General features: G+C 39.9%; 1 protein-coding gene across 5 annotated transcripts in view; it reads left to right on the top strand.

The window, feature by feature from the left end:
- The window catches only part of ST7 (suppression of tumorigenicity 7), a 136,758-nt gene that overhangs the window by 73,232 nt on the left and 39,765 nt on the right, over positions 1 to 23,761 (top strand). For all 5 annotated transcript variants that reach the window (XR_009933155.1, XM_062491923.1, XM_062491922.1 and 2 more), the window contains exons 2-8: positions 965 to 1,047; positions 9,913 to 10,072; positions 14,197 to 14,251; positions 14,834 to 14,949; positions 16,102 to 16,177; positions 17,936 to 18,090; positions 21,083 to 21,180. Coding sequence is in view for 4 of the 5 variants with exons in the window: in XM_062491923.1 (XP_062347907.1) it covers positions 965 to 1,047; positions 9,913 to 10,072; positions 14,197 to 14,251; positions 14,834 to 14,949; positions 16,102 to 16,177; positions 17,936 to 18,090; positions 21,083 to 21,180 (743 nt within the window). In the remaining variant the exon portion in view is untranslated. The remainder of the gene's footprint in view (positions 1 to 964; positions 1,048 to 9,912; positions 10,073 to 14,196; positions 14,252 to 14,833; positions 14,950 to 16,101; positions 16,178 to 17,935; positions 18,091 to 21,082; positions 21,181 to 23,761) is intronic.

The following is a 23,761-nucleotide window of genomic DNA, read 5'->3' as shown; positions in this document are numbered from 1 at the left end:
CTTTGGCATTGGTTAAGGATGAGACCAGTAGGGTTGTTTACAGAAGGCATTCTAACCCTTTATGTGGTTTAATAGGGAATGTTTTCGTTTGTGGAAGATGGAAGTGATGGAAAGTTATATTTTTTTTAAACTTCTAGAATTTAATAGAACTCCAATTCACTCTAGTAGCTTCTGTAGAGCCATCAAAAACCTAGAATATTTTATTCTCCTAAGGCCAGCCATAGGGATTTTCTATGGGAATGAGCATGACTACCTGATGATTTTCTCAGCAGCTTTCAAGACGGGATATGACTAGAAAAGCCCTGTGGATTTCCAGAAGCCCATACAGATGGAATTGCTCATCTGACTTCACTTCTGCCCTAGATTTCAGATAATCTGGACAACTATCATTCTTTCCACCCCTTACTAACAGAAAGCTAATTAGGTCTTTTTCTAATCACTTATTCACTGTTGTCATACTGTGTGATTCACCAACTTTGGAGCCATCGAATGAATTACGAAAATGCCATTATCTTCTACTTTGTAAGTGAGAAACCAAAGTAGTAAAAAGCTGAAAAAAACTTCAAGATCTGCAGGATGTTGAGACAATTTTGAATAGAGGACATTGAGATAGTTTTCTAAGATTTATAACTGCAACAGAGTAGCAAAGGCATATAATAAAATGTTTTACATATATTATAAACTCTATGTCAGTGGGGCACTGACTGAAATATAAAAGTCCCAGGCATGTGTGCAACTGTTTTCCAATGCCTTATGATTGATTTTTGTTGTGAAAACAAAATTCTGCATGTGGCAGTCTAATGTTCTACTTTATTGCATGTTAGGCAGATGGAAAAGGATGTTATTTTAACTGTTTTTTTATCAAAGCTAAGGTAATAACTTACCTGCATTTGGGAGGAGGAAGGGACACGTGGAGAACATGTGCTGTTCTTCTACTTATGGTTTCCTCTCTTTTCTTTTTCAGTGAGTATGTTTTTGAACACATTAACCCCCAAGTTCTATGTTGCCCTGACAGGCACATCCTCATTAATCTCGGGACTTATTTTGGTAAGTACTACCTCTATTAATATCACTTTAGAATTTGATTTTGATATCCAGAATTGTATTTCGGGCTTCATGTAGACTAATAGGTATCTTTTTTCTTCTTCTGTAAACTCATAGTTCTGCAGCACATAAAATTTGTCTTTATTTTTTTGTCTCTTTCTGTGGGAATGGAAAAGAAAAAAAAAAGATGTTTCAGTGCTGTATCTTTGAAGAAAAAAAATCTTGAAGAACAGTGTTACTCACTAACAGCCCTACAGTAATTCTTAACAAGTGTTTGCACATTGAGTGCTTTCCTTGACAAGTAATACAAAAATGAAGAAGGTCAATAAAAGGAAGAAGAGGAAAGGTACCATCTATCTCAGTTTAGCGTGGTCCTTACAGAAAGATACAGCAGGACTTACTAGATAAACACCAGTTCTGGTGCCGGGATTCCAAGGGATAATTATTTCAGATCTTCACTTCTAGAATCTTTCCCAGTACATATCTGCCTATTTGTTTAAATGTCTGTATTTTTAAACCACTTAAAAAACCCTCCTTCCATATGTAATTCTTGAGGGCTTCTTTATGCAAATTGATGCAGTGGAGTGAATCATAATACTATGTACACAGTGCAGGAGCCCAAAGCAGAGCATTTTCTCTGAATTTTGTTAAATATCTTCATAGAAACAAATGGAAATTAAAAATACATGAATTAACAGGGTGTAGATATATATTATTGTATGTGGTCTGTTCTTATTTCCTCACTGCTTGGAGTTGGCTTACTGCTTACACAAATGAACAGTATAGCATAACACAGAAGAGAACAGAATGATCATTGAGTCCAGCTGCCTGATGACTTCAGGGCTGACCAAAAGTTAAAACATGTTATTGAGGGCATTCTGCAAATGCCTCTTAAGCACTGACAGGCTTGGAGCATCCACCACCTATCAATGAATCCTGTTGCAGTGTTTGACCACTTTCTCAGTAAAGATATTCTTCCTAATGTCCCATTTGATCCTCCCCTGTCACAGATTTGAACCATTCCCATGTGACCTGTCTCTAGATAGCTGGGAGAAGTGATCGGCCCCTCCCTCTCCACTTCTCCTTTAGGGAATGGTTGCCTTTGTTTTAGTCTTATTTGTTCAACTTGTACGATTTTAAAATCTGCTGGATACAAGTTGTAGACGCTCACCACACCAAACTAGGCATGTAACTGGGGGACCAATGAGACCAAGTGTAAGCTATTGTAGTGATAAGTGGAAAGAGGAGAGGGGGAAACATGGCTAGAGGCTGGCTCACATCACCTCAGATCTACTAATCTCAGAGAAATCTGAAAGCAACTAGGATCCTAGCTGAATGCTATCAGTTTGGTTTGGGGAATCCACACCTCTCACTTCTACATTGCCTATAGCTGATGTAGATAAACAAATGGCACCCTTGACTATTTAATACCTGTGAGACTCTCATCACTTAGATGATTCCAGGTATAAAGCAGCAGGTACACTGCTGCTGTGCCTTGCTCTGAGTTTCCTCATAGCAGAAGGCAATTATCTAATGTCTGCACCTTGGGCATTCATCAGTCTTGTTTGGATTGAGCCCCAAAGCACATGACGGAGCTCCAGAGAGATCAACAGAACTTCCAGAATATGAGCAGGAGCCAGACCTGTAAGACTTGGATTCAGTTCAGCAGAACTCGCTCAAATGCACAGGAGGAAAATAATGTTACATTCAGCGCTGGCACTCAAAAAGAAGAAAATGCTAGGCCCCACCACCAACATGAGAAGGATTGAGAGAAATAACATAGGTTTCACAGACACAGTTCCGTATTTGTTGCTACAGGGCAAAGACAGCAGGAGGAGGTGGCAATACAAAGACAGTTTATTTTTTGCCCTATGGAACTACATTACAGAATCAAACAGGAATAAAAACTTTGAAGAGTGACTAATTTATGTGGAACTAAATTAATCTTTGTGAATGAAGGTACATTTTATACTGTAGTCATTAAGCAGTTTCTGAGGAGTGAGCTCAGTGGGTGACTTGTGAGCAAGAAATTTCTAAGTGCTGTACTTTGATGGGAAGTACAAATAAGAAGTAGCAAGAAGTACTCAAGATTATGATATGGATAAGGGACAAAAGGACAGCAATAGAAACCCTTCACGAAGAAATCAGACTGAGCCTTAATCAAAAGAAATTCCTTAGTATTACATGAGAAAGTCCTTTATGAACAAGTTGAAGAAACACTGAGATGATGGAGGTGTAGACAAAGAAATAAGACTGAAAACCCTAAATTGTAGGGACCATTGTCTGTGCTGAGAAGAACATATTTTCTGTAAATTTTATAATGGAAAAAGAACTAAGATGTGGTCATGGAAAGAAGAAACTGCAAGTTGAACAGATCACACATCAGAAAAGACAGCTGATTAAGTTCTGGTTGAGGTAGTGCTAGCCTGGCATTAGCCCAAGTGTGCTTCAGATTAAATATTTCTTAATCTTGCTGTTTACTAGTGGCCCAGTTTTACAGGCTGTTTACCATGACCAGTAACATGGTGATTGCACATATTTACATCAGACTACACAGCATCATCTGTTCTAAAGGATTCTCAGTCCTGTTAATTGTATAAAGTGAAGTTCTTTTATAAAATAAACATTCTCTTGTCAAATTTACATCACTAGGGTACTTTTTAGACTAGATGTACTATTATTGCTTGGAATTTTCCACCATATGGGCTGGCAGATTTCTTTCCATTATCAGTTGGCTCCAGTTGCTAATCAGGAGAAATCACAGCACTGCAGGTTATGGAAATAATGGAAAATTCCATCATTTCATAAGTGTGGTAACTGATGGGAAAGTGATTGCTTTTACTAACTCATGTTTGGGTCATGAAACAATGACTGTAAAGTTCAGCTTTGGGCAATTGAATTACTCCTTTGCAAAACACTGCACTCCTGTCTTATTTTGTCTCTTACTTTGTTTTAATTCTTTAGGTAAAATTCTGGCCTTGCTGTGGCAAGGATTTTCAGGCCTTTTGTCTTATCGGTCAGAAGTATACAGAAAATAGTTTTCTATCTCAAGCATTTTCCTTAGCAATTACTTTACTACAGCACATAGTTAAAAATTAACAGTTTAGCATATATTCATTTCATCCATGCACTGTTGTGGGCATCAAAAATAAGAAAAATATTTAGTCCACAGTTGCATAAGAAATACTGTATTGGAAACTTGGTTCCACTACAGTTACTTTTAATCCAGTAAAATACAGTGTGCTGTCTCACAGAATACAACGAACTGCATTCTATTCGATGTCTGGGAGGCTGAGGTTTTCCATGGGTAGGGAAATAAAACTGTCATGAAACACACCTGACATCCAGTAAATGCTGTGAGCTAGAACTGTGTAAATGCCACTGAGATTTCTAAAAAAAGCCACACGCTTAACATACAGTTATCACCAAAGTTGCTCAGCAAGCATTCGGCACTTGCACTGCAAACTGATACAGTCTCAGTTCTAACAAAGCACAGGCCTCAGACTTAACTCTCCACCAGTAATTCCTCATTATTCTGCTTCTGAGCTTGGGACAGTAGTAAGCGTCTTCTGCTACACAATGAAAAACATTCTGCAATGAACAAATCCCAGGCCTTTCAGATGCAACAATTACAAAAAGCCAGCCTACAGAGGCAGAGCATGAATCTACACTGCCTAGCACTGAGCAGCTAGGCTGTTTGCTACTACCCAAATATGTAGCATGCTGTCAGAGTCACAGCCTTTTGTAGCCAGTGGTACCAGTATAGGAAGTCTGAGAGAGGACCTGAGTAACACAGGACTTGTCTTATTTTCTGTAGATACTAACTGATCTTCTGCCTGTTTCACTACCTTTGTGCAGTGTGCTGCAGAGGGGCAGAAAGGTAACTGTGTTATGAGTGCTGCCACAGACTCTATGAAAGTTTGACAGTTGTGCAGGGACAGTCTTTGAGGGCTGAAAAGCAATACATGGTAACCATTCAAAGTTTCTGCTCTGCTCAGAGAAGGCTCACAGGTCAGGAAGGGCAGAATCATTGTAGGGAGTTCCTAAGAAACTGGAAACGCTTGCCAAGGAGCAGATGAGAGAGGAAGGATCTACTGGAAGGTAGGCTGTAACCCAGTCCACAGACAAGAAAATGGTAGCATAACTAGGTGGGATCTACACAGTGTTGAGAGAAGTAATACACTTAATCAAGGCAATATATTACTTTCTTTTGTATTTCTGTATTTCCAGAGGTGGATGAAGTAAATAGCTATTTATTTTGAATACACTGCCCACAAGCACGGCATGCATGTTCTCCCGCTCTCTATTTTGTCTGTCTTTGAGATAAGACAAATGGGGGTTTGGTAATCAGGAGCAGAGTCTAAGAGGATGCTGAGTGGGTGTATTTAATCCAGAAGGAATGGAGGTGCTTATCTTTCAAGGCTGTCATTAAGGACACTCAGCATGGTCAGAGGCATGCTGTTTCCTAGATTCAAGATGGGCAGGACTGGAGGATCTCCTGGAGTCAATTACTACCCCTAACAGCTAAATAAAACACCCCAGCAGCTTGCTTTGACAGAAGGCAAGTAACATTGTGTAGTCACATGCAGATGGATAAACACTCTTGCCTCCCAAAACATGGATAACCTTTTCCATACTGTCTCCTGGAAGCAGCTCTTGGCCTGTAATACACCTAGAACATTTGCAGTCATTGCCTGGGAGAGTTGACCCAGGCCAGGTAGTGTGCTATCAAACAAACAGCATGGATTACTTGTGCCAAACCTGTGTTGTAGTCCCTTTTATTTGTAAAATAGGCTTAACCGTGGAATTAAGTCTTGCTATCACTGTGCTATTCCTCCAGAAAGTAAGTTTCCTTTAAATCCATTTGATTGAAGAGTACTCCAAATCTACCCCTCTGAGACCTGAAAATCTCATTACAAGGCTGAAAGAGAAATCTGAGCTGTGAAAGTTGCTGGCAAATGAAATCGTGTACTGCTTCTGTTGAAGACTCCATACACATACACTAGGAGGGAATGACAGTGTTTGCTCTAAGAGAGGATGCCTATCTCAGATATGAGAAACAGAAAAACATAATTCAAATCATTGATAGACGTTGCTCATTGGTCCAGTGAGAACCACCACCAAAACCATCAGTTGTGAATTGATGCATATATAATAGAATATCTGTTCTGCAAACTGTGCAGAAAGATGAGATTTGATAACCAAGTGATGCAGAATAGATTAATTTGCTGCAGAGATAAGTAAAATTATCTGGGATTGTTTGTACGTGACAGCAGAGATAAGAGGATGACTATAACATTTTCATTGCACAGAGGAAGAGAAGTGCATTAAGAAGATAACATTTACAAAATCAAATACTCTTACATAAAGCAATACCTATACCAGATAAAAAAAAATTAAAAATTCTAATTTGCATTTCTGTACACAAAGCTGGAAATGTTCAGAATGGGTTTTGACTTGGCCCTTGTGAACATTATGGTCCCAGAAATCCCTTAAGGGTTTGGAAATGTTTGACCCTCTTTCAATTGAAAGCACAGGCACCAACTAGAAAGACCCCCAAGAAATTTGCCAGTGCTGTGAAGGGGAGCTCTCTGAAGATGAGCTCCCCACCCTCTGTATGTATATGACAGAAATGAGGTGTGGTGCAGAAATTACCTTTCTGATTAATTTCCTCTCTTCTTCAGATTTGTGTCAATAGGTAATTAATCCTTATAGTAATTTATTCTATCAGATGGTCTCTCATCTGCTGAACTGTCAAAAATTTGTTGACTTCACATGGCTTTCAAACTGGATGATGCAGTTAGAAGCCAAATTTGATTTATAAAAATCAGGTTTCAAACCAGATTATGCTGTCTGAGAAAGATGCAAAAATTCACCAGAGAGAATTTATTGTTTTGACTTAAGTACCAAATTACAGATTACCTCCTCATACATGCTGAACAAATCACTCCAAGCAAAGGCTCATGATGATGATGATTTATGTCTTTAATTTCTAAGAGACTGTATGGATGGAGATCCAGCTGATGTTTCCTGGCACTGGATTCACTCAACATAGCAAATATTTTTCAAAGCTGCCTTAAACAATTTATGAGCTTAAATGCAAAATTTTTAAAAATAATTAGTGTATTTGTAAGTCTAAGGAGGTAGACTTGCATCTGTGTCACATGTGTGAGCAAGTTTCTGTCACTCAGCTGAACTGTAGCAGAGACTACATTTGTATATGTATGTTCTTTGTGATTGTCCCCTCAGTTTCATTGAAATTCAGTGTGACAGCTTTCCAGCTGGTATGCATTTGTGCAGGACAAGTGGGCTCAAGTGTGCTTTTGTGCTGCTCACTCCTTCTCTGGGTTTTACTGACCTTATCTAAAAGCCGATCATGATTTAAATAATGAGCAGGAATTTATTAGCACATTTTGCAAAACCTTTTTTTTCCCCCTCTCTTAAAGAAACTACAAAGCTTGTTAGATATGGTTCTGAGTTTTGCATGGTCAGTCTGGCAGCTGTACTTGAGTCTCTGCCTTAACACTATAGTGAAATTCTTACTGAGTGTCCCTTGCCTCAGTGCAAGACTATAATCTTTCATTCCTAGCACCCTCTCCCTCTGAGACTTCGGACAGGTAGAACTGTGGCTTTTGTGCCTTGATATGTTCCAAGGTTTTCAAAGGCAGAACAGAAACAGATGTTCACAGCAGATCTGTGACTGTATCTTATGGCATAGCTTTTCTCTTATGGTCAGAGAGAGCTTATGATGCTCTCTAAATCATAAGATATAAACTTTAACCCCTTTAAAAAGTGTGGTGTGCCTAAGAGCATGAGAACAGCTAAAACCAAAGCTGACACCTATGCCAGCTCCCTGTTCACCACTTCCAGCATTCAGAGGCAGTGATGTATGCCAGGGGAAGCCTATCGGCAGTGTGGAGCAAGTGTTCAGCAACACTGCATCAGCATTCTGTCCTTGGCACTTGGCATTCCCGCTTGGGTGCTGCTGCAGGCACATGCAAGTGGAACCAGAGCAGTGACAGATATATCTCAGAGTCTGTGTAAGGAGGAACTGTCTGGGTTGTGCGGGTTTTTGGTGACTTGGGTGGGAAAGAATTCACAAAGATCTGAATATGTTGATGCTCTGGTTTCTCTGTGACCATCTGTTTATGTTCCCAAATGCTATGTGTTCACATCATCCTTCTGTCTTCTCCCCATCAGACTACTCCATTCTTTCTTGATATTTCCCAGAAACGCCATTAGATTGTTTGGGGGAGTGATCTCCTGAGCTGTTACACAATCTTGAGTGAACTCATCTCAAGTAGCCACCAGCTTCATTCCCTTTCACTCTGTGCAGATAGAGTCCTTCTATATGAATCCTCTAGATGCTTCAACAACACATTTGAATTTAGGGGAAGCCCCAGTGCAGAATGTATTGGGAGCATCTTTTGGAGAGGAACATTTTCCTTCTATGTCAGAAGATTTATTCCCCCTCCTTTAAAGGGGGTGGGGAAGAAGTATGTCTTGTCTGCAGACAGTCCAATCTCAGGGAGACAGAAGTCATTTCAATTATATAAAGAGGTCAAGAGAACTTCAAAATCAAAAAATATTGAAGAAGAAAGTGTGTGAAGCCTGGCCTGAAGTTTTCTGGAGCAGGCAGACCCTGAAGAAGCTTTCCAGAGCCAGCTGTCTATTGGCTGACCTACCAAAACCTGCCCAGCAGCACACTGATGGTGACAAAGATGCGAACACAATCCTTTCCTTTATTGTTGATTGTACCTAGTAGGAAGAAATTTTATCAAAGCTTCCAGTACTGGTGTAACACATGGAGATACCAAGGAAAATTAAAAGGGCAGAGAGTGTTCGTTCCCAGTTCTTAGTGCAATCAGTATTACAAAGTCCTACCAAATTTCTCAAAACTCCTCAGATTTGGTTTTGTTTCCCCATGGTATGTAGATGTTTGGGTGACGATTCAAGTGCAACTTATCTATTCATTATAAGCATATGTTTCTTTACAATTTTTACAATCTAAACATTTTCCATATTTATATGAAATAGTCTTCATTTCCATGTTTATGTGGTTTCCTGAAATATGTGTTTTCTTACCAAGTAGTATGTATTTTTGGTGAAAATACCACAAATATTTATGTATGTAATTGTAATTACAAGGTGTTCTCTTAGCCTGTGAAGCGATTTCCCAAGTCGAGCTCTGTAAATACTACTTTTTTCTGATTTGCGTGCCCAAACAAGTGCCTGAAAATAAAATTCAAAGTCAGCCCAAGTCGACAAACAAAATAGAACAGTTCAGCTAGGGGGGGAAATCTTAAAGGAACATGATTCAGCTCCATGGAGTTTGTTTGGCATTTTAATTTTTTTTTTTTTTTAATTAAACTCGGTGAATGTCTTTGGAAGCATTTAGTGGGGAAACAAGCAGACCTTTTCCTCACGCTCGCTGGGCTGCAGAGGGAGCTGAGGCAAGGCGAGGCGGATTGAGCCCTGCCTGCAGCATCCTGTCGGCGTGGCTGAGACCGGGCCGAATGGGGGTTCCGGGGAGGGAGGGAGGGAGGCAGGGTGTTCTAGTTGTCAGTTCAAAGAAAGAGGCCTAACAGCTGAAATAATTTAAGGTTATTTGGGGGTTTAAAAAAAAAATAATTGCGTTGGCAAGATTTGAGATTTTTCTACGGAAACTTGGGTCACATTTAACTTGTGCGTGTGCTCGGGCAGGGTTGAGGCGGGCCGCAGCCGCCTCCTCGCCTGTCGGGCCGCGGCACGGCGCTGAGGCGGGAGCCGGGCGAGGGAAGAGCGGGCGGCGGGAGGAGCGGGCTGGAGGCGGGGCGGGGCGGGGCGGCGGGCGGAGGCCCTGACGGCGTGTGCGTGTGTGCCTTGCAGATCTTCGAGTGGTGGTACTTCCGCAAGTACGGCACCTCCTTCATCGAGCAGGTCTCGGTCAGCCACCTGCGCCCCCTGCTGGGCGGGGTGGACAACAGCGCGCCCAGCGCCGCCAGCGCCGCCGGCGGGGACGCGGACTCGAACCGCCAGAGCGTCTCAGGTGAGCGGCACCGCGCCGGCCTCCGGCATCCCGCTCCGCTCGGGAAAAGGCGGAGCTGCTTCACTAGCTGCTTATCGCACCCTGACGAATTCACGCAGTGCGTTTGCTTCAGGCTGCGTGGTTAATGCGTTTATTTTCTCCTTGTTGTGAAAGCCCTGCCAAATTGCACGTGCCTTTTCTGCAGTATCCTTTGTCCGGTGAAGGGGCTGCAAAGATGATTTAGGGGCTGGAGCACCTCTTCCGAGGAAAGGCTGAGGGAACTGGGCCTGTTCAGCCTCAAGAAGAGACAGCTGAGAGGGACCTCATCCATGTCTGTGTGAAGAGAGGGGTTCAAAAGGATGGAGCTCGGTGACGCCGAGCAATAGGACAAAAGGCAGCGACCAGAAACTGATGTACAGGAAGTTCCATCTGAGTATGAAGAAGAACTTTACTGTGCAGGTGACCAAGCACTGGAGCAGGTTACCCGGCGAGGCTGTGGAGTCTCCCTCCCTGGAGATACTCCAGCACCATCTGAATGCAATCCTGTGCCATGTGCTTTGTGCTTTCCCTGTTTGAGCAGGGAGGTTGGATGAGGTGACCCACTGTGGTCCCTTCCAACTCAACCAGTTGTCGGTTCTGTGATTCTAAAGGCAGGTAGTATTTTTACTGAAATAATTTTAAGTAATAACCAAGTTGCTTAAAAAAATAATGAGACAAAGAAGCCAGAAATGTTCATCTGTTTTTTCATCAGCTTGTTTTTCAGATAAAGTAAGTAGTATGTAAACAGCATTTGGATTTCACTTTAGTGAGTGGAAACATGGTAGCTTTTAACAGCTTGAGGCTTGTTAAGTTTCTGACTCTGCTACGGATTTGATTTGTGACTTTGTGCAAATCCTAACATAGGCATTTTTAAAAGGCCTCCAATTTAGGAGGCATGATTTAAGGCATTTGTGGTTTGATTTTTACAAGCGTCCAGGCATTCACAGTCCCTACAAGTTTCAGTGAAGGTGTCTCACCCCAAGTCGTTCAAGCCTGAGGCACTTTGTGTCAGGTGCCTGGTTGCCCTGGCGATGGTTCCTCTGAGAGACGGGCCAGCCTGCACTGAAATTTGTGGACTGGAGCAGCCCCAGGGAAACTTGTGTGAACCCACTACTTGTGTGACTTTGCTGCCTGGGGAGAATGAATTGAAAAATTAGCCCATGAGTAATGAAAATGCTGGTATCCTATTGCCTGGCTTGAGTGGGAGATACTCACTGTTAAAGTCAGGGCAGGAGCATCTGGGTTTGTGCTCCTCATCTGTAAAACAAAACTTGTCTGTCTCTGTCCTAGACTAGCTTATAGACCATAATCTTAATACTGGAAATTAGTTAGGGATGTGACCCTAGAATCAACTACAATTTTATTGAATTTATTTAATCTGCAGGCTTTGAGAATATATCAGAATTTACAAGTGGAGAAAAGAAACGAAAAGAAAAAAATACACTTAAGGAAAAAGCATTGTTCCGCAGCTGAGCTGCCTATGTCTGTACCTGGCAAATTTTATCTGTACTCCTCAGTGTGCATGGAAACAGGCAAACAAGAATTAGCTCTGAACTTACATGTTAAATGATATAGGTGGCCTCACAAAACCTTGTTATTTACTGAGTAAGTCTACTTAAGGAAGCCTCCATATAGCACTGCCAATTCAGCTGTTGTCATCTGAAGAGAGGCTGTGAATAGCAGCACTGCATGGTCCAGGAGATTAGATTTGAGTGAGCTGGCAGAAAGCATGGGATGGCTTGGAAACACCTGTGTGCACTCATCAGTGTGCTCAGTCACACTTCAGCAGCTCTGAAATAACTCCTGTCATTTTAAAGGGGGAGGCACAGTATTTTGACTAATGAGGTTCACACAAGCATCTTGACTTTTCTGATATAAAGAAATAGTCAAGGAGTGTGTTTGTTTTCAGTGCATTGACACTGAGCTGGGACTCTTAAGTGCCTCTGGAGTGTCTGTATGGATAGTCTGTTATTAGTGCCTTCAGAAAGGTATCAGTGGTCAGAAAATGATCATTGAAAACGTCTCTGAAAGGTTAAAATAAGGACATAGTTATGTTAATGGTTTGTAATGGTTTGTAATGTGGCAGAAAAGGCAACCTTTTTGGTTTACCATGTGTTAACGCCTGGATATTTTTTTGTTATCCAACAAGATGGAGATGGTTTTTTCTCTTGATTCACCATGTGTTCCTCTGTAGATGTTTGACTATGGGAGAATGTCACAGTAGATACCTTTGTTTTTAGAATGCTAAGAAGAATGATGCTGTACTGAGACCATAGTGTTAGCAGATACCAAGGCATAAAGAACAGGAAGGAGATCACCATGTTTAATTAGCCACACAGATGCCAAAACATCCCCAGGACATGAACGTGGTAATAAAAGGCCTTCTTTACCTCCCCTTTTTCTTCCCCAGTTCAGCCTGCTACAGTACCAAAATACTTTGTTCTTTGGATAGAACGTAACCAATTGGATTCAAATAAGATGAACAAAAAACATCACTGCAATCACATAGTTGTTACCTAATCGAATTGGTTGCAAACAGAGTAGGTCAAGACATTGAATTACAGCTCTGGAACTGAGAAGTCTGATGTTGATTTAATATTTACAATGGTTTGGAAGTCATATATATAAAAACTGTCAGATTGAAGCTTGTCAAACAGCCATACCCTCTGGCTGCACAGCAGAGTACAGCTAAATGTCAGTCAAGCATTTCTGCTGAGTAAAGCAGTGGAACCATCTAATATTAGCTGCCTGCTGAAATGGGTACTGGAAAGATACACTCTTCCCTAAGGTGTGCCTGTTCCTGTGTCTGTTCCATGTGCTTGCTGGGTAGGCAGCAAACTGAGGGCCCACCTCCTATTCCCCTTCCTGTGTTGCTGAGGGTGTCCTTCTGTTACTGCAAATAATTTATGTAAAATGCTTTCTGTCCATGCCCCTGTAGCTCCATACTCAGATATGGAATCTGTGTCCATAGAAAAGAGCTGTTCAGTACTTCTTTTTCTAACAGAATAGGCATAAAGGGAACAGGCATATTGTTACGATAAAAATACCCTTCTGACTCAATATTCTACCAGAAAACTGTTGGTTTGATCTCTAGAAATGATGTCACAAAAATTCATAGGGAGAAATACGCAGGTTAACATTTTAGTGCAAAAACCTTGTGAAATGCTGGAGGGCCAGTGCTACTGATGAGTTTTTGTAAAGTGCCATGTGAGGGGTCATCCAGTAGCAGATCTGAGATGGAATGGCATGCTGCCTCTCAGTGAGTCTTTGTGCAAATAGTGGGATTTATTCTGGTCTCACCTTCACTGGAGTGAATTGTCTTTATTGAAGTTAAGAGAATAAATCTGGTGTTAAATTAAAGGAAAAGCCAGAATCAAGACCTCAATGTTTCAAAGGCTGTACAATTTGATTATAATGTTTTAATTTTTGCTTTAAATTGCATTGTTGATTTCTATATCTCTTACCTCTTATAGTGTGAAAAATCCACATTTTTTCCCTCGAGAGAAATTTATAGAATGCTTTTAACATTCTGAAACCTTTGCAATGCAGTAAACTTTTCTCTGCCGATCACTTTCAGCATCTCCTTCTAGCTTAAGTAAGATCAGCAGATGTTTCCGTGGATTTTTACTTCACAAACTAAGGAGGAATTAATTTTGGCACTGTAGCTGAGATTCACAGTGATTTACAGTATTAACTAGACAGTGATGTTTTTCTGGAGAAATAACAAGTCCATAGGGACCAAGTTAATTGCTGTTTTTTAGTGCAATAACCCAGTGTGATCCCTCTTCAGTTCTGCATTATGGTAAATGGGAGTCCTGGAACTAATCAGTATTATCTTTTCATGTGGCATTTGGGGCTTTGTTAGTGGTTATTTGTCTGGAATGATTGCATTTGTTGACATTAATTTATAATTAAATTATTATTTAAGAAAGGGAGACCAGTCTGATTACCTTCATCTCAGTTCTCTTGATGGGTTTTTGCATTTGCACCTATGAAAAATAAGTCATTTGATACAGCTCATTGTATGGTGACTGATGTTTTTCATAAAGCTTAAGTACCATTGTAATTTGGGATAGATTAATTTTGTGTGTGTCTGCTTCTTACAGAATGCAAAGTCTGGCGAAATCCTTTAAATCTGTTCAGAGGAGCTGAATATAATCGGTAGGTGCTACAAAATTACAGTTTTCAGGCATAGTACTGGCTTAAGGAGCTTAACTGTACTTTTCAATTAATCTAACTTAAGAAATGAAAAAAAATTAACCGTGGATACGTGCACTCGTGTCAGGTTTTTCTGTAATTCATAAAATGTTTCTGAATTAAAAGGAATTAAAATTCATGCTGATACACTTTCTTATTTCTCTAATATTTGTTATTTCTCCAAATTTGGCAACCTTATAAAAAATGGATTAACCTAAGTGTGTTGTACCTGGTATTAATGCAGTATTTCTGTTCAAATCCATTATAGCAAACAACCTAATGAACTCCATGTGGGTTTCATGGAGTCCTAATGTTTGAATATATGTGTTACCAAGTTCCAGCGTGTACTTTTCAATGTCCTCATCAGATTAGACTCAGCTACCATTGCTCCATCACAGTACAGTGAAATGCAATGTATATTAGTTAGATTGACCTGGTGAACTTACCTGGCTATGCCCATCTCAGAGGTCTGGGATTCTTTTCTGAATTTGTTTTGCCAAGTGTGACCTCATTAACCAAAATGTCTACTTGTTGGCATGTTTGCAGGTATACGTGGGTAACAGGGAGAGAACCTTTGACTTACTACGACATGAATCTTTCGGCACAGGACCATCAGACATTCTTTACATGTGACACAGATCATTTACGGCCTGCAGATGCTAGTAAGAGACCTTGTGAACATGTGCTTTTGCTAATAGATTAATGGTGGATTTAAACTGATGCAAGAAAAATGCAGTGAGACATCAATTCTTTTGCACAGATAAGAAAAGGCAAAAGTTTGATCATCTGAGAAACCATTGTTGAATTTATAGAATTCTAGGTCTGAACAAGTGTCAATGTATGTGAACGATCTAATTTATGTTGTTGTGTTGTTCTGCTGTGTTGCTGGGGTCATTCAGGGTATCACTTAAAAGTGAAAAAGGCTTGTTCCTTTCCTCTTTCTTGCAGTGGCTTCAAACATATATAGCTTAGTTGCCTCCAGCTGCAGTGTAGTAGTTTGAGTTACATTATCCAGGTTCTGTTTAGTCTACACTGACAGAAGAGAGCGAGCTGATGTAAAATTTGAGACCTGTGTTTTATTCCCTGATGAAGTTAGAAGCTGTAAAAAATGGGAACGGCACCTTTACAACTGAATTTGTATAAGCAGCTTTAGTTGTGTTAAGCCTGTACTGTGAAGTCCAGATGCAGACTTTGATTCTGCTAAAAATGTACAACAATGATTTCAGTCATTAGAATTTGCCTCTGGAGAGATAAAATCTTTATCTCTCAAGAAGGGAAAGATACTAACAGTTGGGTACTCCAGTCTGAAGGTATAGTTATGAAGGAGAGCATACTGTGCTTTTTCGATACATGATAAACATGAATCCTGTTTTCTGAACTCAGTGGTGCAATCATGTGATTGTAATATTAGCTTGGAAGTTGTTTCCATTTAGCATTTACATAAAGCAACAGCACAATAAGGAGCTAGAATCAGAATCCCAACTATCCCTTTATTGTTCTGTTCCCTGTGGAATCTACTACACGAAGAGGAAGTAGCTACTTTTTGCTTCTATACTTGGCAGTGCAGACGGCCTGATCTCTCAGCCAGACTTTCTTCTGGAAAAAAGTTTAATTAAATGAAAGAAGAAAAAATACTGAGTGGGACAAAAGCGCCTGCTTGTTGTGTATTTTTTTGAATGGTCACTGAGCTATATGAAATGCTATGTAGTGAGTTAGGCTGAGATCAGTAAATTCTATTATTACACAGCAGTAGATTCTCCTTGTTAATCCTGTAATAACTGATATTTCTCTCTTCTCCTTTGTTTATTGAATAGTAATGCAGAAAGCCTGGAGAGAGAGAAACCCTCAAGCCCGAATTTCTGCAGCACATGAAGCTTTGGAATTGAATGAGTGAGTGACAGCAATATTAACATTTATTTCCTGTCTTTTAAAAACCCATTTGATGATATTTTAAGGCTGCGGGTTTGCTATAGTAATTTTTAACCATGATGCCTGTCAAAGGAAGGCCTACAACAGAAGGAAAACAGCAGAGCTGCATGTTGTGCTAGCCGCCCAGAAGATCCTTAGGGTAGTGATGACAATGGGAGTCTTTCCATTGATGTCAGCAGGCTTTGGAACAGCATAGAAAAATGTTAATTAAGTTACCTCCTTATGAGCATATGAAATGTGCATTTACAGGATGGAGAGTTTTCCCTTTTGGATTTCTCAGTCTCAAGAACAGAAGCAAGAAAGAAGAGACTCATAAACACATTCTGAAATACTCATTTCATAGTATGAGAGTATATGATGTAATTTGCTGTGACTTTTGGTCCTTGAGTCTGTTACTTATTTTTTCAATGATAAGTGTAGTATTTTGAGATCCTACAAAATCTCAGTGCTGTGATGATTTACTGGTATGGTATACAGCATAAATATTGCTAACATGCATAAAGGGAATCCCTTAGGTTGCTGAACTGAGATTGCTACCTTCTAGAATTCCATAAACTGGTGCTGTACAGGTTGTCCTTCATGTGTTTCATCAGAAGAAGAGAAAGAATTCTTCTTGTATATTGATTTAACATGCAGCATAAAAGGGAAAAGTGAGCTGTAAGCCTGTCCTACTCACATTTCACAGAATTATAGATTGGTTGAGGTTAACAGGTTGGAGGTCAGTATCCAACTCCTCACTTCAAACAAGGCCACCTACAATGCATTGCACAGGACCATGTACAGCAGGCTTTTGAGTGTCTCCAAGGAGAGAGACTTGACAACTTCCTTGGACAGCTTGTACCAGTGCTCAGTCACCTTTACAATAAAAAGTGTTTCTGAGGTTTAGGGGGAACCTCCTGTGTTTCGTTTTGTGCCCATTGCCTCTGGTCCTGTCACTGGGAACCACTAAAAAGAGCCTGTCACTTTCCTCTTTGCCCCTCACTGCAGATATTTACAAACTTTGACATATTCTCCCCAAAGCCTTTTCTTCTCCAGACTGAGCAGTCCAAGCTCTCTGAACCTTTTCTCATATGGGAGATGCCCCAAACCCTTATCACCTTCTTGGCCCTTCATTGGACTCTCTGCAGTACGTCCATGTGCCCCTTGTACTGGGGAGCCCAGAACTGGACACAGCACACCCACGTGTGGCGTCATCAGGGCCAACTAGAGGGGAAGGATCACCTGCTGGAAACACTTCTAGTGCAGCTCTGCTGCAAGAGCACATTGCTGTTTTGATTTTTTCTTGGTCTGGGTTTTCTTTGTTGTTGTTGTTGTTTTATCTTTACAACTACATTTGTAATCCGTTCTTTTTGTATGGCAAGTGTTACAGTTCTGTTGATTCTTTTCATATCATTACAGCAAAGGATATGGTTTATATTAAAACAATAGTGCATAAAACTAGTCTTGATTTCCAGAAGGAGTTTTAGAGATGTAGGCTTAGTGAGACAGTGCTTTACTTTCTGGGACAGTTGTCAGTAGGTGTGCTCAAGGGCTGAGTGATACAGTACCTAAAAATGAGAGTCATGGTGTTGTTGACAGTATTCATTCATCAGAATAGTTCATCAGAAAGGTACATGGAAAAAATTTCCTTGCCTCAGTATTTAGTGCATCCTTGCCAGTCTTCATGAAGTTTTTACTTCACGTATCTTTCTCATGTTTTTTCCTTTGATATTTTTGCAGGTGTGCTACTGCTTATATTCTCTTAGCTGAAGAGGAAGCAACAACAATTGTAGAAGCAGAGAAGCTGTTCAAGCAGGCTCTGAAAGCTGGAGAGGGCTGTTACAGGCGCAGTCAGCAGCTACAGCACCATGGTGCCCAATATGAAGCCCAACACAGTAAGTTTTTTAGGAGGGAGAGAACTTCCAAAGACATCTTTGGATTTGGGGTTCTGTTTTTCTTTGTTTTTCCCCCAAGAACTATGTACTCAGTGTTTGACATTGGCTGGAATATCGCCCCAGAGCTGGACTGTTCTGTTTTGATATTTTTGCTTGATTCTGTTGCTGAGCTGTCAGTGCTCAGGTTACAGAGGTGCCTTTATTTTGTCATGGCAGAAAATACTTCAGCATGTACTTAACAGAAAAGAAAAGGTATCAGAGCCAAAGAGATACGACATTCAGAAAAAGCTGAACACCTTTTAAGGAAGTGCCTTTAGCCATTTTGCAAACCTGGGCTCATGTTGTGAAAAGGCAGTATAGAATGGTGGAAACAGGAGTGATGTTTTGCCTGCTTTTTTCCATCAGCTCTGGGGGTAGATCCTTACACTGTATTGTTCTGTGTAAAAGTTAATGAGACCCATTAACCAGTGGGACACCTGAAGTTAGTTGCATTTATTAAGAGAGGTCACAGAAACATAAAATTTAATAACTAGAATAATAAAATGCTTTAATTTCAAGTCTAGCTTTTTGTTAGTTTTTTAAAAATTTTGAATAAGCAGGTTTATCTGTTGTGATACTTATTAGAGACTCTTTAAAGCTAAGAAAATAAATTCACTGGCAGTAAATGACCAAAAAAGTTAATAAAATCAAGGTTATTTCTAGACTACAGTGGATGCCTTAGGCAAAAGTAACACTAATTAATTGTATAAATACAAGCACTAGCATACTTTTGGGCATCTTCAGGTTTCTCAGGACCTGATTTCACAGCCTCTGGCTGTCTTACATAATTTGAAGATTACTGATAAAAATCGTACATAGTAAAATTGTCTGTGATCCCTGTTCTCAAAAGTGTATGCAAGTCTACACCTGAAAACCCGAGGTTCATAAAGCTTGGGGGTAGTATTTTAAAACATTTGTTGGTTGTGAAATCATATTTAGGATGACTTGTTCATTTTTGGTGAAAGTAAAAATAATAGAGCAGCTGAGCCCTTGAGGCAATTTTTGGGCTCTAGCAGGCTTATGGCTGTCCGTGAAACCTTAATTTGTGCACTCACTCCATCCTGAGTGCAACAATTCTATGAAAAGTACACAGTACATAGTTAGTAAGCACTGTCACAATGTTTTTGTCCAAGGTAACCTGGGAAAGTTTGTGCAGGCAGATACAAGTATGGTATTTCTGTAACCTGTGTGTGCTAGGTGGCTGCTGTCATCTTCAGATTTGACACCCTGAACCTTCAGTAGTGCAGCAGAGGAAGTAACCCATTGAATCACAAAACTAAGTTGTCACAGAGCAGGGAGGTTGAAAAGTGACTGCCTGTTCTGACTGTGTCTTCAGGAGGAGCTAAATAATCCCACTGTTCTATACCACTCAGTCTCCCCTTGAAAATGTCAGTGTGCACCCACAGAAATTAGAGAATCTCCAGCCTCACACGTTGCCTTGGACACAGAGCCTTCACATAGAATTATTTTGATTATATGCTAGACTTCTGCATGGTTTACAAAGCTGGAGAGGAGAGACTGTGGAGGAGGGACATGTGTTGCAGTTTCATGATTCTGAAGCCATTCCATTTCTGGTCTTCAAAGTTAATTCTAGGATGAAGAGTGGGCATTACAGCTTTTAAAGGTGAAATACACTGTAATCTCTTGAACAACAGCATCTTGTTCTGTGTTTCTGTTTATTCATTTGTTTGTCAGATCATAAAGAGTAAATAATGACTTTTAAGAGTAAATAATGACTTTGAGTACCCAACTTGCCCTCTTTCAAAAGGTGATCGTTTATAGAAAGCAGGGGCTATTTTATTTTTAAGGTTGCTCATGTCAGGCATCCCAAATCCTTAGTAATCCTAGAGAATTTTTGCCTGAAAAATTATCTTGATTTCATAGTAAGTAGATGCCTTTTGACCACTCCTGCTCAACATCCTGAAAAGAAGCTTGACCTGAAATGTATACCTCATAGTATATTACATAAACATGTTGAAACAGATGTAACTAATAAATTGTGTATTAAATATATAAGAATCAATAAAGAGATAAGGAATTAGGTAATATACAATACAGCTAAAGAAATTCTTCTCTCCTTACTTATTTTTTTCCTGTAACATAAGTCCTTTCGACCTGCTGCTTAATCTATTTGAAAATTTTAATCACAGCTTTAAAACTATTTGTAGGTACTTGGAATGTTTTCAGCACACATGTTGTTCTTATTATGAAAGGCTTGAAAATATTAGGAATAGGCTACAGTCTTTACAGACCACATGGTATACACAAAGATAATTTGTAGCAGGTGTCTTACATTTTCATGATTCAGTAATTCTGTGGATGATTATCTGTCCACTCATTTCCTGTTGATCCACAAGCATTTTAAGAGTTTGCATTTGAAGTGAATGAGAAGTGAAAGGAGAAAGAATTCTCTAAGAGAATAATTGTAACTGCCATTCAGTTTCTGTCATCTTTGCTGTTAGGGAATCTTCCCGCACACAGGACTGTCATGTCTGAAATATGTTAATTTGCCATCTGTAATTAGTGGTGTGAGGAATTTGAGGGTGATAATTTGGTAATGAGTAAAAGCTGTAAACAGGGTATACTTTTGTTCTAACCATTAAGAAAAAGATTGTTAGGAGGATGAGGATTCGCTTTAATACTTTTTGTTGACAAGCATGTACATAACTGTACCTTCAGATCTGCTTGTATTTCACCAGTGCAAGGCCAACCCAAGAGTACTTATTTATACCACTGTATATCTGGATTGTTTCCACTGATTTCCATGCTATTATGCCACATCTAAATCTTCAGAATTTGGTAATGTTTTATTAAAATTCTTGTGAAAGTACTGATAGTAGCATGTAAGAAAAAAAAAAATGAAAGAAAACTGTTTCCTTTTGTGTTGGAATACTAAATGAACCTTTGTTTTACCTTTTTTATCTTAATGCTGTTTCTTTTTCCTATTATACAGGAAGGGACACCAACGTGTTAGTATATATTAAAAGAAGGCTGGCAATGTGTGCAAGGAAGCTGGGAAGGACCAGGGAAGCAGTGAAAATGATGAGAGATGTGAGTTTGCATTTCTTTCACATGTGATATTTACATAATAGTAGTATAGAAATTATACATTTTCTCGCAAGTTAGCAGCCATTGCTACTTCATTCAGCAGTACTGATAGTTCTTTTGTATGTGTCGTGTACATGAAGACTAACTTAAGTGGTCATTTATTTATAAGGCTATGAAAGCAATATCAAATACCAGATGGATGGTTATCTGTGCAGACTGAATTTCCCATCTTGGTATATGTGCAGTGAAGTGCATTCTTTAATTGCTTGATCATTAAGTTAGTAATATTTTTTTTCTGAGCCATGTGGTGAATGCTGCTAACCTCATAAGCGGGTCTTAAATATTCTGTTTTCTCCTTCAAGGCTGCAGTTTGGCACTGTGCATTTTTTGTATCACACTATTCAGCTCTGAGGACAGTGCTATTTATTCATGCAAAACCTATCACTGAAAAGTCAAACCCCAAGTAATGAATCTTTAATTAACTGAACCCCCTCTGAGATGGGGGCTGACTGTATTCTGTCTGTGTAGGCAGAGGAGCTGTCAATGGTAGTTTTAAGTCAGTAAGCTACAAAGCTACAGACTTGAAACACTGAGCAGTAGCTATTTTGGAGATGGCAGAAGGGGCAGCTGTTCACATTAGGCAATGTACATATTTCAAATATGTAAAATGCTCAAGTTTAAATGTAGCAGTGAATGCCCAGCAATTCTTTCAGTGATATTCCCAGGATGCAGATTAGGAACACAGTTCTTTGAGGAAGCAACTTATATCACTGAGGTAGCAAGTCTGTGACAGGAGGAATGGAGCCCTACAGCTCTGGACAGATGATGCTAAAACTATCTCCCGGGTTCCTCTGTTTCTTACACTTCATATTCCAGCTCCCACAAAAAAATGGAAGAGATGAATCCAGCAAGATACATAGTTCTGGAAATTAGGATGCAGGTGTTAAATGCACAAAATGAAATCCCAGGAATGAAGCACCTGTGAAGTGTGCTTTAGGCAGCTCAGATGAATGGTCCAGGAACCTACCTAGTGAAAAGGGAAATTCTTGTTACATGTCAGTGGGAATTTTAATGTAAAAAGTGCCTCAGCTCTTTTTCTGGAGCTGAGGCACTTGCATCAGGGGCAGTGGGGCAAGTGTGTTTGCCATCAAGGAATCCAGGACTCAACATCTTCTCCTGGAACTGGAGCACTCATGAGTATTTTTTGAAAACACTGAGCAAAGTTCACCATAATAATTCAGGTTCTCATCCTAAATATCTAGATGGCAAGTGGTAAGTAACTTTGTTTTCTGGCCCTTGCTGGGGCTCTTCAGGCACACAACTGTCAATCTCCAGAATCACTAGAATCCCAGACAGCGGTATTGAAAGAGAGCTTGTCAAAATAACAGCCATTGTTCAGCTAGGAGTGTGAGAAGGAGGGATGAGGAAGAAGGACCTGGTTTAGCAGTCTTCTGGTCAGCTGGGAGAATGTTGATTCCAAAAACACTTTTCAGTCCAGCCAGCTCTGCTGATTCTTCATGAATTTTGTTACACAAGCACTGTGGGACAAATACTGAAATGTTTTTGGGACAGACATTGGAATTCTGAGTTCTGGCATTAATACACAAGAAAGATAAAATTTTGAATTTCCCATTCAAATATCACACATCATAATTATGGCAAATTCTGGAGCTTACTATGAGCTGCTGAATGTGTTTTGTGATTTGTAGATAGGGCTATGGGGAATGGATACTCTGTGAAGCATTCTTCTGCTGCTGTCAATATGTATGGATAGTGAACACTTGGTTTGGGGACTTGGGTGGTCTGTCTAGTCCTAGATTTCTTATGGAAAGTGGGAATCAGAGCTTTGATTAGTGAATGACTTACTTTTCACTAGAGATAAAATTGTCTGAAATTTATAAGCAAAATAGAAAATTGTTGAAATTAAATACAACTTGGAGAGAGTTGTTGAGAGGCAGGAATAACTGGGAGACCCAAAGTCATCAGATATTAGACACTTGAAGACACTTCTGAAGAACAGAAAACCCTCTTCAACAGGAATATTTTGTTAAAATGAAAGGATTGGATGTAAGACAAAGGAGGTATAAAGAGGGAATTTCATCTTAGAGACTTGCAATTTAAATCAATGCATTCTGTGTTTTTTCCACATACAGACACTGAGCCAAATCCTCAGAACTGAATTTAGATGCCTCTAGAGCTCTTAATTTTAAACAAGCAGAACTGAGAATTAGCAAGTCTCTAGATGTAATATTAAAGCAGCAGTAACTCTTGGTCACAGCTCCAGTACACTGGGAGCAAGATTAGGGTCAAGTCAGCTTTGCAGATGCTTCTCTTAAGAGTGGCTTGGAGCTACTTACTTCTGATGAATGCATGTCCTCCATTTCTTCCAAGAAGACATAAATAGTACACTTATGGAGAGGTTTGAAGAACATCAGTCTGTCATTGAAGGTTTCTTTATGATTGATGAGGAAGGAGATTAATTTATTCATTCTAAAAAGAATACGAAGGATATGTTGGCTAGGGACTGCTCAATCTGACATCAGGGAACAGAGGGCGGAGGCCCTGTTTGTGTTTGAAAGATTGA

This window comes from Cinclus cinclus, chromosome 4, assembly GCF_963662255.1.
Source record: "Cinclus cinclus chromosome 4, bCinCin1.1, whole genome shotgun sequence".
In the NCBI taxonomy this organism is placed as follows: domain Eukaryota; kingdom Metazoa; phylum Chordata; class Aves; order Passeriformes; family Cinclidae; genus Cinclus; species Cinclus cinclus.
Note: the sequence above shows the minus strand (reverse complement) of the source record. Positions and strands in the feature narration are given on the sequence as shown.